The following is a 14,084-nucleotide window of genomic DNA, read 5'->3' on the forward strand; positions in this document are numbered from 1 at the left end:
GGAGTGTTCTAATTGTAAACTTATTTTGTAGAATGGACTCAAATTGTAACCAAATACCTCCGAGAGCAGCTGGCAAAGGTTGCTGAGTTCTATCATGGGACTTTGAGCCAAGGCAACGGCTCTGTTGTGATGCCTCCAGAGATGGAACAAGCCCTGAAGCACTGGGAATACAATGAAAAATTGTCATTTTATATGTTTCAGGTAATACTTTTAGGAGTGCATGAATTTTTTTTTTAAGGTTACTATTCTTGGAAAGTTCAATTTTAGGACTCAGTGGTAGCTCTTGTCATAAGTCTTGCATAAATTGTAAATGCTAATTCCTTTTAGAGATTTGCTGGCTGAAAAAGCTCTGATTTTCTCAGTGTGCCTGATTGCAATTGCAGTAGTGCACTCAGTTATTCTCTCTTCTGTATTATCCCATCTTTTTAAGGGTGTTTTTAGTGGCTGTGGATCAGGCTGAGGCTGCTGTGGCACGAGGCCTCGGGTGTTAGTGTCTGTCTGTGGGTTCCACGCAGTTCCAGCCCAGCAGAACTCTCTGGTTGTTTCTGCCCCAGCACAGAAGTAGCAGGAGGGTTGCTGGGAGGGGGTTACCTGTTGGGGTTACCTGTGAGCTGCCTGCTGAGCTGGAGCTGTGCAGAGCAGGGGGCTGTACCCAGGTGCTGCCCTGCCTGTGGCACTGCTGTGGGGGTGGTTGGCTCTGGGGCTGTAACAGGTTGAGGAATTGGTATCTCTGTGCTGACAGGGGTAACAAGGGCTAAACCACAGTGAAATAAACTGTGGGATTACACCCCTGCGTGTTGAGTGCTCCCAGGTAACGTGTGATGTGTTATTGGAAATCCTTAAAGGAAGGAATGCTCGAGAGACACGAGTATTTGACGTGGATACTGGATGTTTTAGAAAAAATCAGGCCCACTGATGATGATCTTCTGAAGCTGTTGTTGCCGCTGATGTTGCAGGTACATGCATGTTTTAAAGCCAAAATCAATGTCAGCATGATTCATACCTGTTAAATGGTTTTAATATTTGTGGTGGGAAAATCTACTTAAACATTTTTACTTAGGACATTTGACAAAATATATTGAATGGTGCATGTTTGGAGTTTATAAACACCTTTAAGATGTTTGTGCTTTATAATCCTTGACTCGATTTGGCAGAAGGATTCTCTTACTGTGACTGGTCCTGGAGGGCAGATAGAATTTTTAAGAGATAGAAGTACAAATTTGCATATGAGCTGCTCTTTTCTTTTATAACTTTTGGCATCCTAAATATTGGAGGTGTTTCTTTCCAGTTTGTGCATGTCCACTGTCAGATTGTTAAGGAAAATGGGTATATGGAGTGTAATAAACGGTGCATTTTTTTTAAATTTCAGTATTCAGAAGAGTTTGTTCAGTCAGCTTACCTGTCCCGTCGCCTGGCTTATTTCTGTGCCAGACGCCTGTCCTTGTTGCTCAGTGATGGGCCCAGCCTTGCAGCTGCCCACTCCCCTCATCTGATCCTTGGACCAAGTAACCCTGCCCTGGCCGTGCCCAGCCCGAGTGCCCCTGGCCCCGGGGTGGGCCTGGCACAGCTGCCCTGCTCCGACCTCCTGGCCTGCCCCCAGCACCGTGCCCTGGTGTACGGGCTCAGCTGTGTGCTGCAGGTAGGACAGCGTTGTGCTCTTTGCTTTCAGGGTATGACCATTCCACTTGTCGGAAAACACTGGGGTTTGGGTGGGACAAGGTGTGCTTGCCATGGTTTGAAATGTGCCTGTGCCCACTGAGGGGGGGGTGTCTCTGCACCAGCTGAGGTGCGATGGAGGAACCACCTGGAGAAGCTCGTGGAGCCAAATGTGTGTCTGCACCTCTGCTGAGGGAAGGAGCTGCTCCCCTGCCGGGGATGGCCAGACCTTCCCTCTGGGATGGAGGGTTCCTGCTCTGTGCATCTCATCCTATTCTTGTCACCTGTGAACCCACGTGGTCCTGCCACCCCCCTGTGCCTGCTGAGCGTGGCTGGGCAGAGGCAGCACTGACTCCTGTGAGCTCTGACCTTCGAGGAGGTCAGAGCTGCTTTCAGCCCGTCCCTCGGTGCCCCTGCAGCCCACCGTGGCTGCAGTGCCACAGCAGCCTGTCTGGTAGGTCCAGGGTTTCTGCGTCAGCATTTCCACGCACTGGAATCCGGACGTGTCAATGACTCCTTCGAGCTTTAAAGTCTTGACTAAGAGTTGATTTTAATTAATCTCTTAAATTTTAATTTTTCACATCTAGCTTCTTTCTGTAAGGTGAACACCAAATGACTTATTTTTTTGTAAAGTCCCTTCATATTCCACAGAGAGGATCTGGCTGAAACTAACCTTTGGTGATGTTCTTTGATGGTGTTATGAAAGCAATACAAATGGGAATTGAACATGTGTATAATTAAGTGATTTTTTTAATAACAAAGGAGGAAAATAAAACAGTAGTTGAATTTCCTCAAATGTAGTTGTGCATAAGCCTGTCTTCTTGTTTTTTTCACTGTAGCAGTTGGACCAAAAAGGATTCTGGGCTCTTATTGTTGTTTTTGTCTATTACATGTGTTTAGAAAAAGGAATTACTTCTGTTTTGTACTATTGCTTGCAGACTGTAACTCTTTGTTGCCCAAGTGCCTTGGTGTGGAATTATTCCACAAATGAAAATAAGAACGTTAATCCAGGCTCACCTCTGGATTTACTTCAAGTTGCTCCATCCAGTTTACCTATGCCAGGTGGAAATTCGGCATTTAATCAGCAGGTAAGCTCTTTTTCTTGCCAGATTATTAAGGATTGGTTTATATCCCAGTAATGATTTGTAGTCATTAGGACTGCAGCCAAGTTTGGATATTTCCATAGGCCTATTGTCAAGGCTAGTGCTGTGCTGCTGTTTGATCTTCATTCTGGGACTGATTTTGGGAAAGTATCAGGACTTTTATTTATGTTCCAATGTTTTCTGTTATTAAACTGAAATTATTTTAAGATGTAATATGAAAAATAAGAGGAAGCTTGATGTATGTTTTGGGAGATGTGACTTTTCAGACATGTTGAAAGTTAAGTTTTGCTGGGTGGAACGGAAGGAAGAGATGTTTTATTGTACAAGATGATTCTTAGCAGACAAGACGATTTGAACGGAACCTTCTTCAGTTTGTTGTTCCCAAATGTAGGGGGTGTTGTGGAACACCGTAGGGTCCCTTGCCCCTGCTGAGAAGGCTGTCACAGGCATGACATGAACATTGACCCTTCCCCCAGCAGCTAATGAGCAGCTCTCCTCATTGCAGGTTCGGGCAAAGGTTTATGAAGTGGAGCAGCAGATAAAGCAGAGAGGCCGTGCTGTGGAGGTGAGGTGGTCGTTTGACAAGTGCCAAGAGTCAACTGCAGGTGAGAGAACTCCAAACAAACTCTGGGAGCTTTGGGGTTTACAGATGTTCTTCCTTGGGTCTAATCCTGTTGCACTGTGATTAATCCCAGCAATAGATTGGCAGGTGAATGTAATGCAGTGTCTTCTAATGTGAACCTTTTTGTTTCCCCCTCCTCTCTGACTCCTGTCTCCAGGGGTGACCATCAGCCGGGTCCTGCACACCTTGGAAGTGTTGGATCGGCATTGTTTTGACAGGTCAGATTCCAGCAATTCCATGGAGACACTTTATCATAAGATCTTCTGGGCAAATCAGAGTAAGGACAACCAAGAGGTAATGGCTGCAATCTCCTCTCAATTTGTAATGTATAAACCATTTTTACTTATGTGAATTGTGTGTGTGTATTTGATAGATATTTTGTTGGTATATTTTTTTCTTTACAGATGACAGTTGGTTTATTAGGAGACAACGGCTCTTTGCTGTTGTAATTGTATTCTTCAGTGTACTGCAAACCTTATTCAGGAGAAATGATCTAGACAGGTTTGTTTTTTTGGGTGATGCCAAGTAAAATTCCAGATTGTTGGATGACAACTTTTGCATATATTGTAGCAAGTGCTAATTTACTAGGTTATTAATACAGAAAAATATTCTAAAACTACATACTCTTGGGATTTTTGATATTTTTGCCTGTGCTCCTAGAACCATTTCCAGCGATCATGACATTTAATCAGAAATCTTTAGCATTTTTAAATCCTTTTTGTGTGTGCACAGTGCAGATGATAATATTACTGGATCTGTGTATAATGTCAAACTCCTGAATTTCCTCGGGAAATGTTTTGGAAAAAGAAGAAATATCCAACTTCAATAATACACTGTTGGAGTAAAATTTGGAAGTGGAAAATACAAGTGGATCTGTCAAAGCTGCTTATGTTAATACCTTGAAAATTTGAGTGCAGAGTGGCTTGTTTTGTGGCTCCAGCTGTGTTTTGTTGGTGGCTGTGAGCTCAGCCATTGATGGTCAGGGTTCAGGACCCTCTTTGCACAGACATTCTGCATCATAACTGCCAATCAGCACTTTAATGGCTTTGCATTAAACAAGCAGAATGTAGTGTTGGGGGAATGACAGCGCTGGAAGCATCTCCAGAGAGACAGACCTGGCAACAAACTGGAGCTCAGAGCAGGTAGGAAGGAGTAAAACAGTTTTCTTTGTGTTTCCAATACACTTTTCTGATATTGAGAGAGAAATGGAGGAAGGAGAACTGTAACAGCAGGCAGGACAAGCCCCTAAAAGTTCTTAACCCTTGAATGCCCAGGTGCCATCAGGAGTTCAGCACACAGGTGTGCTGTTTTTGAACAGGCAGGGTGTGATATTCTCTATCCTTTGGGTGCTGGCTTTTTGCATTCGTTTGCTTTTGGAGTTGAATGATGTGGTTCTGTGCTGTTGCAGGTGTATTTGTATCTTTTTTTTCATTCTTCCTGTCTGTATTCCAGAAGTTTTCCTGACTTCCAGCTACAATTGTAGTAATAGACTCTTTCTTTGTGTTTCAAAAGGCAGTGTTGATAGGGAGACTTCTAAAAGTTATTATTCTGTTCTCACTGCAGGTTGTCTGCCATTATTGCCTTTGTTTTATGGTACTTTATGATTTGAAGTTGGGTTGCCTTGAAAACATGCTGCTTTGGTTGCTAGAGAGCTCTTCAAGCCGTGCTCCCCAGTACCAGACATTTTTGTGAAGGTCTGTCTGGTTCATTTGCAGGGCACCCTCTGACTGCATCTTTATCACACTTTACCCTGAGGGAAGAATGCCGGGTGGGGATAAAGCAGTGTCGGAGGTGAGGTCAGTGTTTGCACAGCAGGCACAAGAGATACGAGGGAGAGCAGAAGCAAAGAAGCTGCTGACTTCTTTCTGAGAGAAAACTTAGCTTTGAAAGTTTCAGCCTTACCTTACTGCGTTTGGAGCTGATAAGAAATTAGCCGTGCCCGTCCCTGCTCGGGGCCCGTGCCCGTCCCGGTCGGGGCCGTGCCGAGGCTGCCGAGCCGCTCCGTGGCCGCTGGATGTCGACGCCCGCCCGCACCCGCCGCGCTCCGGCCTCGGCACTGCGGGGATGTCACCACGTGCCAACGCTGTTTGTCTTTTTTTGCCTCTTTTTCCTTCCCAGTCAATAAACTTCTGCTTTTCCTTGGCAGAAGAGGCCGTAAGTCACAAGGCTGCGTACGCTGTGTTTAGCTGGCACATCATGTAAGCCTGGAAGAATTTTGATTTTGTAAATAGCATGTCCATCACTAGGATGTCTGCCTACTGACATAATTGTTTAAAGCACAATGTTCTTTGAAGGACAGCTGTCTGCTGCTCGTTTTGCTGTGAACCCAGCTGGAACTTGTTTGGAACCTGTTTCCTGTCCATTTTTCCTGTTGGATCGCAAAACCTTGTCCTGAAGGCTGCAAATGATGCCAGAGGCAACTGGCATCAGTGTATGAGGCTGGCACTCCAAGGCACTGGCACGTGCTGGAAGGGAGAGAAGGTGGCTTCTGCTACAAAATACTTGGGTTCTGACAGAGACTGAAAAAAGACACGTGTTCTCTGGATGCTGTTTGCATACACAGTACTGATTCCTTTGAAATTGTTTTAATATAGAACTTGTGGCTTCCAAGCCGCAGAGCAAAAGTAGGACTTGGGGGAAGGGGCTGAAATGAGGGAGGGTAAGTGAGTAGACAGGGTAGCTGCAAGGCCAGTTGTCCTGGGCCCTGCAGGGGCAGGAGCCGCTTTTCATCCCATGGCAAGATGCAGAGGAATGGTGCTGAGGGCTGGAATCTGGTAACATTAGTGAGAGAACATGAGGGAGCAGGACAGAAAAAAATGTGGAGTGCGGGGCTGAGCTGTGGGTGTATGTTGAGTTTTGGTAGGACTGTAGGGCAGGTGGATGGCAGGCATGGAACAGAGCTCAGGTTTTGGGCGTCATGTGGCATGTGACAGAGGTGACAAAGTGAAAGCTGTGTGAGAAAGTGGGGTGCTAAGCCCACGCTTTGAGCAGACCTGAAACAAACCCTCCATCCTTGACTTAGAGAGAGACCATGGAAGTGGGAGGAGAATCCAATGCTTTTCCAGTAACTTGAAGGGACTCAGCATGGAGGAGCACTGACTGCATTATTGAATGCTGCATTACTCAGCAGTCTGTAAACAGGAGATAGGAATTGTGCTGCTGTTTTTCACTGTCCCTGTGTCTCAGGAGTGATGGTTCCTGTGTAGTCCCATAGGAATATCTTCATCTGAGCCCTAATCATGGATCACATGTGGTTTAGTGGTGGACCTGGCAGTGCTGGGTTAGTGGTTTAACTTGAGGATCTTAAAGGTCTTTCCCAACCTGAATGACTTTGTGTTTCTCTCCTAGCCTGGCTCTTGTGTGGCAGGTTTCTGTACAGGCACAGGGCTCCCATCACATTGTGTGCAACCCAAAACCCAGCACTTAATGCAGCTGACAGATGCTCAGCTCTCTATCTATGAAGTTCCAAATCATAATGGCAGTTTTTGTATTGTTCTGGTGGGAAAGTCTGATGGCCCATAAAGATGTCACATCACAATGATTATGGGAAGAGTGGTGCTGCCTGATGAGTATGGCCATGTGCAGTGAGCAATGAAAGGACCTCTCATCTCTGCTTCTCTTTGCTGACTTGTTTAGAATCTATGACGTGGCATAAAACAGTGAATTCACTTTCATTTGAGATGAGATTGCAGAGAAAACTACTGACCTTTTTTCTGACCACAGGTATTTTCCATCTGACATTTCCTTGACTCAGATCATCTCTTGTGCACAGCTGCAGAATGATTATCACTGTAGTGGTTATTGTGGAGGTGTAGATGCAGTAAACAGTCTGTATTGCTACTATACAGCTTTAAATTGGAGTAAAACTGTAATACACTTACCCAGACTTGGAGCACCTGGGACTCCTCTGCAGCCCCTCTGAGGGATGAGTCCCCTGAGGGCAGGAGTTGATTTGGGCAGAAACAAAGTCTTTGGAAGGGTGAGCTGGAGAATGCAATAGTGACCTTGTGATGTCTGTGACAACTCATTTGTGAGTCACTCACCTTCCCGGGGTTTAAACCCACTCAACTTTCACCTACCTGAACTACCTGAATTTTATTATCTGTCACTGTCTGTCACAGATACCACTAAGGAAGGGAACTGAGAAAGGATTGGTTTTTTTCACCTCCTTATTTGTTTTAGTTTGGAATGGTTGGTGAGACTTTTTAATTTGTCAGTCTCCTGTGTAGCAAAATACAATTTGTTTAAGTATAACTTGCAGTACACCTCAGCAGTTGGGGGCATACTTGGTAAATGCAACTTGGTACCAGGATTTTCTAGCCAGTGTGCAGTAGTGAATGGAGGGAAGGAGTGAGTGCTTGATTTTTAAGACCTAATGTTGCATTTCTTGAAATCACTACGTACAATCCTGAAACTCTATGGATATTTTTGCACTTGGGTTGCTTTTAAAGTTTAGGGCTCTATAGTTGTATTTAGGTCTTGCTTCTCATGTTGTCTTTGAAGTTCAGCTGAATTCTTATGATGCCAAGGAATGCTTTTCATTTTAGAATGAAAAACTCCCGTTTTGAACGCGGTTCTCACGAATGGAGCTTGTGACAAATGCAGAGAGTTGATATTTGTCTTTCTGAGATCACTTTACTGGAAATGAAACAAACAAAATCCCCCACCCTGCTGTGGGAAAGAAGCTCTGGCAGGCCCTGGAGTCCCAGAGCTTGGATATAACATTTGTGACTATGTGAGGGACCCAAATCTGAATGTGTTGAGCTGCACGACAGGAAAGAGAGACAAGATGAGCAAAATAATATCTGCAGAATCAGAGTTTGTTTCCCCAAGCACTGAGAAAATAGAGCATGCTCTGAGTGGTCTTGTAATAGTTTTAATAACGAAATTAGCATTGGTTCAGTTGCTCAAATTGCTTAGTTACCTGTGTGGGTATTTTCATCCTTTATTATTTCAGTGGAGCCAACAACAGATTCTTGCTCATCTTAGTGTCTAAGGGAGTTAAAGTACAAAATCTCTCTGGAAGGGAAAAACTTATTCTATGACTGAAATAACTGACGGGGTCCTTAAGAGGAACATGGCTTGCCTTTTTATTTATATGGGACCATTTCAAAGCAGGGATTAATGTTTTGTTGAACATGGTCTCATCCTTTAAAGAAATGTGGAAGTTGTGCTCCAGTACCAGGGTTTCTCTTTGGGCTGGTGTCAGGGCTGTTCTGTATGTGCAGCACTTGCCCACCTGCCTGTGATGCCCTGGGCCCTCCTGGGCTGCAGCCAGGGGTGGTTCCTATCCCCTCTTTCACTCTGCACTGCCTGGGGCACTGCATTTAGTTGATTTTAAACCCCCAAACACTTGAGAACAGTTTATCCATAGAGCAGTACACACTGAGAGCTCCGGTGTGGTGGGGATATGCAGATGTGTTTCCAAAGGGAATGAGCTGGCTGATCTCCAAACCCATCAGGAGCAGACATGTTTAATACTATCCTTTTAATACTTTCTTTTGTTATTGTGTAGCTTTTTTAAAAACATCCAAACCAAGACTTTTCTACGTCACCCATCTTCTCCTCCAGTTATAAGCTGGTAGAAATGAGGCCTTTGGTTTTCTCTGGAAGGGTCTGACTGGGGCTTTCAAAAGCTTATGGCTATTTTGGATCATGGCTAAATGACAAACGTTGGGAGTGCGTTATCTAAACTTGAAGTCTTACTTCAAAGGTGTGTGTGCTGCATGCTGTAGATAATTTCTCCCATGTGATGCCACCTCTAAGTGTTTTTGTCACATTACTACTTGTGGAAGGTTTGAGAATCTTGAGGAACTGTCTTGTCTGTGGGAGAGTTTCCTGCCATCCCAGGGAACTGCAGTTCCTGCCTGCCCACACCTGCTCCAGCACCTTGTGTACTGGCTTTCCTAAAAATGTACTCATTAAGTAACATGTGAGCTGATCTTTGTTTTCTTGCCCCTGAAAATTTTGGGGTAGAAATATGACCTTAATATGTGTCAGACTCAGAGCCTGGTTGCTCGATGCCCTCTGGGTGTGTGACTGAGCACGGTGTCAGGAGGCAGGAGGCCCTGAGGTGCAGCTGTTGGGGCACAGGAAGCTGTGTGGGTCCACATTTTGTTAGTTCAAAAGCAAGATAACATACTTGATGGTCAGACCCCTCAGCTTTACCTGTCTCAGCTGCTGCAGGACCCTGTACTCCAAGAGCCCAGCGTGTGGGAAGGGCTCTGGTGATGCCACCTTGCCCAACAAAAGTCTGAATCGGTGGAGATCAGACTCTTTTGGGTGTTCTGCATTGCCTTCAGAAATCTGTAGCACCTCCACTTCTGTGGGTAGCTGAGTGCATCTCACCACAGCAGAGGTGACATCGCTGTGTTTCTTCATTTGGGTGAGAGAAAAGCCTTTCCCTCCTCCCTCTGCTTCCCCCCCCAGTCGGGTAGAATTTCTTGCTCGCCATTGAAACGTATTTACAGGAAACCTCTCTGACGTGTGTACGCAGCAGAGCAGCCTTGTTCCACACACCCTTGTGTTCTGGTTTCCTGAGAAGGGCAGCTGGGACAGCTTTGAAGAAGGAACTTTACTTGTGGGTCTGTAATTCCCAATCACTTTGAGAAAAGTGTTCATTTTCTGAGGGTGCCATGCTTGGCTCTGGCCCTCGTGATGGTCACTGCTCAGTGTAGCTTCCACTGACCTTGAGAGAAGAAGAAAAATCACAACTCTTTAATTTGCAGGTTGGTATGTTGAAGTGTTCAGAGATGGTGGCCAGCTTGGGAGGGACGGGCAAGTTCAGCAGAGCCAGCTCAGGAGCACACAAGGCAAAAACACTTCCAAAGTGTGGGTGGTTAGTGAGAACGGAGATGGGATGAGCGCTCACACTGCATCCCGTTGTCCTGTACAGATGGGATTCAAAAGACACATGCTGTTTCTTAAAAATGTCAGAAAGAAACAGAGCTTTTTGGGAATTTTTTGACCTTGGTTATCTGACAGATAATGCCTTTAGACGTGGGAAGATGTTTTGTTTTGTTTGTTGCAATGTGTCAGTGGGATGCAAGTCACAGTCTGGAAACAGATGGAGGAGGTCTGGAGGAATTAAAATAAGGAGCACGTAAATCCCTTGTGGTTAGTGGGCTGGGAGGCTCTGTGGGTGCACTGCTCCTGTTCCTCTTGCTCACACAGCACATCACCCTTCTCTGGTTTTGTGAAGCAACTTGATGATGAAGTGAAATTTTGATTTGAGTATCAGCAGTGTGAAAACTGGGATTTCCTTATGTGTCATGTGAAAACACTGTGAATGAAGCAAATGTGTGCAAATGACAGCAAGTGTGTGCCTCTGTCAGTAGGGAAGACCAAGCTGCAGCTCGTTTGGGTTTTCCTGCTGCAGAGCTCTGGCTGTGCAGGCTGTTTGCTCCGAGCTCAGCCCGTGGGCTGTGTGGGTGAGCTGCTCTCTGTCTGTTCTGCCCTGCACAGGTTGCCCCAAACGACGAGGCCGTGGTGATGCTGCTCTGTGAGTGGGCTGTGAGCTGTAAGAGGTCCGGGAAGCACAGGGCCATGGCTGTGGCCAGGCTTCTGGAGAAGAGGCAAGCAGAGATTGAGGCAGAAGTAAGTTGTTTCTACTTGTAGCATAGTGTGACAGTTTGCTTAAAGAGTAAGGTGTTTCTAAGGAAGCCTCACTTTAATCTCATCTCATTACAAAAGGAGTGGGTTTGGAGCACTGGCAATCTCTTCATCAATTAATATTTTTAAAATTCTAGACAACTTTAGAATGAAAAAGCCTTCTATTTAAAGTAAGTAATTTCAGCCTGATTCAGTCTGTGGTAGCCGACTTATGTCTCTTTGAAGTCTCTCACTTCTGTGAACTACTTGTCTGACTAAAGGGGTGCCACAGGAACTGGAGTCCCTTCTAGAGGGCTGTGGGTCTGGCAGGTGGGACAAGGCCATCAGCTGGAGCAGGGCAGTGTGTCCCTGGGGGGGTCACACAGCTCTGCATCCCTGGCACTGCTGGGAGCTGCTGCCTTGGCCTCAGGGCAGGGCCAGCTGGGTCTGTGCCACATGGGCTCTGCTGGGGGGGATTTTCCTGGCAAAAAGGGTCCCCAGCAGTGGTGTGTGATTGTGGTGTGTGTGACTGTCAGCCGGGTGTGGGGAGCACTCGCAGCTGCTGAGGACACACGGACAGGATGTGCAGAGAGACTTTCGCTTTGCAGAACCTCTTTGCTTTGTCTGCTCTCACCACAAACCAGAGACTGGGGGAAGGGACCTGCATTGTTCCTGCCTCACTGCACCCAAATCCACCTCAAGCAGAGAGGTTTGCCCTGCTCATTGTTCAATTTGGAATTTACACAGGGGAGAATTTTCCTTTTGTGTTCACAGTGGTCCTGGAAGTTCTGTATCTTGAATTTTTGGTTTTCTGTGAAACTGTGTCATTGCAGCTGATGGAATATGTCTCAGCTGTTTCTTTCCACTCAGTAAATACAAAGTGATTAAATAAAACACCTTAGAAATAACCAAACTAGGTAATGAGAAAAGCCTGTCATTCTAGAGTGAGTGTGGAGTTTGTGCTGAGGTAGGAAACAGGCACACGTGTGGTGGCCTCAGATGCAAATAGTGGGAATATTGTGTGCATTTGGGTGTAGAGACATGCTTTTCTATTTATTCAACTGTGCAGAGATGTGGTGAATCTGAAGTCCTAGATGAAAAGGAATCTCTGTCTTCAGCCTCCTTGACGGGTTCCAGTCTTCCTGTTTTCCAGAATGTCCTGCTAAGGTTTTTGGATACACAAGCTCCCTCGTTATGTGAGTACGAACTAATTTATATTCCAAAGTAGGTCAGAAGCAACTGGTCTTCTGCCTGGCTGCTGAAGTTACTGGTTTGCTCTAGGGGGTGTTTCAGTTTCTGTGATTATCAGCTCATGTGCACATTTCTTTCTAAATCTCCTATTTTGTTTCTTTTAAAACTCCTTGATCCTTGTTATAGGATCCTTCTGATTGTTGATTTCCCCCCAACCCCCCCCCCCCCAAAGGAAAATTGACAGAAACTGTGTTTATTTCTGTTTAAGCTGTTTGAGATTTGGGGAAATTACTTGCACTCTGTGCATATTTAACACCAAACACTTGTCTCTTTCTGACACATCCATGCTATAGGTGACTGACTTAGAAATGACACTTAAGTGTTACAGCTGAAAGCTGTTGGCTGACAGATAGTGGATTGAAAAAAGGATCTTTTTTCATTGAGGGCTGCTCTATGACATGTCTTGGTCTGATAAAACTGGTAGCATAGCTTGTGTTTCTGGCACCTCCAGTACTGCTGGTTAGGGCATCTTTTTTTCCTGCTGCCCTTAAAGTAAAACAGATTTTAAGAGGTTTGAAACACAGTACTGAAAACTCTCAATGTCCGAAAAAGGAGAAATTTCTTAAAATGTGTTTCAGACTCAGAGATATTGGCAGTGCTCTGCTTTCGTGCCAGTGATGACCCTGGTTTTAATAAACCATCCAACTATTTGTGTTACTAAGCCTTGTGTTTCTGCTGTGCTTCCTTCAGATGTGGTATTGTTCTCCTTGGCCCAGGGAGCTCTGAAAGGCAGGGGAAGGAGCTGGGGATGTTTCCTGTGTTTGAAATGTCCTTTGGTGTTTTGGAGCACTGGACAAGTTTTGTGTTGTTGTGTCGGTTCTGCAGTGGTTGAGCTCCTGAGTCTCCAACAATGAAAAGCACGTACTGGTATATTTTGAGGAGAGCAGCTCACCTGGGCTCAGGTGTGTGTTTTGGGGTGCTCCACCAGCCCCACACCTCGTTCCTGAGGGGTGTTGGGGGGAGCAGGACCTGGGGCTGCAGGGGTGGGTCAGACCCCACTGCTCCTGGGCAGACTGATGGCTGCTGTGCTGCAGCCCAGTGAGGATGGCTGAACACAGTGTTACATGCTGGGCTAATTTGAACTCTAGAGCATAATTTGCTTTTAAATAAATGGTGATAATTCAGGTTTGGTAGTTCTTTTGCTGCCCAATAGATTTGGCATGATATAAAGCTATTTTCTGTTAACCACGCTGTTGCAAACCTTTCTGTGATAAAGAACAAGTCAAATTAAATAGAGCTGTGACAAATGAAAACTTAGTAACAACATTTTATATGTTGTACTTCTCTAGGCTTTGCTTGGCCCTGACAAAATAACATGCATTTATTTTAATTATTGTTTTCCTGATGTGCATGAGCATCTCTAATAGATAAACTACACTACACTGTCAAGCTTTAATGAAAATATTGCCTTTTTATCTTGGAGGCCTGGCATGCAGATCCCGAGTTCTCTGCAAATATTTTATAGGATTTTCTGCTATAAATGCAAAAGTGCTGTAGGTAAGACAGCACTTGGGAGGAAAGGCCAGCTGTTTGAACAGTTCAAACCCAAATACTTATAAGCTGAAGCTACAGTTTAACTTCTGGGTTTTTTTCTTGTTTGTGTAGCTGACCCAAGCAGCGACCAGGAGAAGACAGAGTTTGTGAATTTGGTGCTGCTTTTCTCGGAATTCACTCGGCATGATGTTTTCTCCCATGATGCCTACATGTGCACTTTAATATCTCGTGGGGATTTGTCCATCACTGCAGCTCCCAGACCACGCTCCCCTAATGGGGAAGCTGTAGATGAACATTATTCAAAGCATCATGATGTGAAACTGGAGGTAATGCTTTGTGCTGTTCCCGTGTTTGTTATTCTGTTTCAT

At 45.3% G+C, this 14,084-nt stretch overlaps 1 protein-coding gene across 1 annotated transcript in view; it reads left to right on the forward strand.

Annotated features, from left to right (window-relative positions):
• Nucleotides 1-14,084, forward strand: part of MED12L (mediator complex subunit 12L) — a 101,667-nt gene that overhangs the window by 9,766 nt on the left and 77,817 nt on the right. Inside the window, exons 5-13 of the mRNA XM_032697822.1 lie at nucleotides 32-201; nucleotides 846-956; nucleotides 1,370-1,639; nucleotides 2,595-2,744; nucleotides 3,265-3,364; nucleotides 3,539-3,675; nucleotides 10,846-10,977; nucleotides 12,041-12,167; nucleotides 13,828-14,042. Coding sequence (XP_032553713.1) covers nucleotides 32-201; nucleotides 846-956; nucleotides 1,370-1,639; nucleotides 2,595-2,744; nucleotides 3,265-3,364; nucleotides 3,539-3,675; nucleotides 10,846-10,977; nucleotides 12,041-12,167; nucleotides 13,828-14,042 — 1,412 coding nt within the window. The remainder of the gene's footprint in view (nucleotides 1-31; nucleotides 202-845; nucleotides 957-1,369; nucleotides 1,640-2,594; nucleotides 2,745-3,264; nucleotides 3,365-3,538; nucleotides 3,676-10,845; nucleotides 10,978-12,040; nucleotides 12,168-13,827; nucleotides 14,043-14,084) is intronic.

Source organism: Chiroxiphia lanceolata, chromosome 10 (assembly GCF_009829145.1).
Source record: "Chiroxiphia lanceolata isolate bChiLan1 chromosome 10, bChiLan1.pri, whole genome shotgun sequence".
In the NCBI taxonomy this organism is placed as follows: domain Eukaryota; kingdom Metazoa; phylum Chordata; class Aves; order Passeriformes; family Pipridae; genus Chiroxiphia; species Chiroxiphia lanceolata.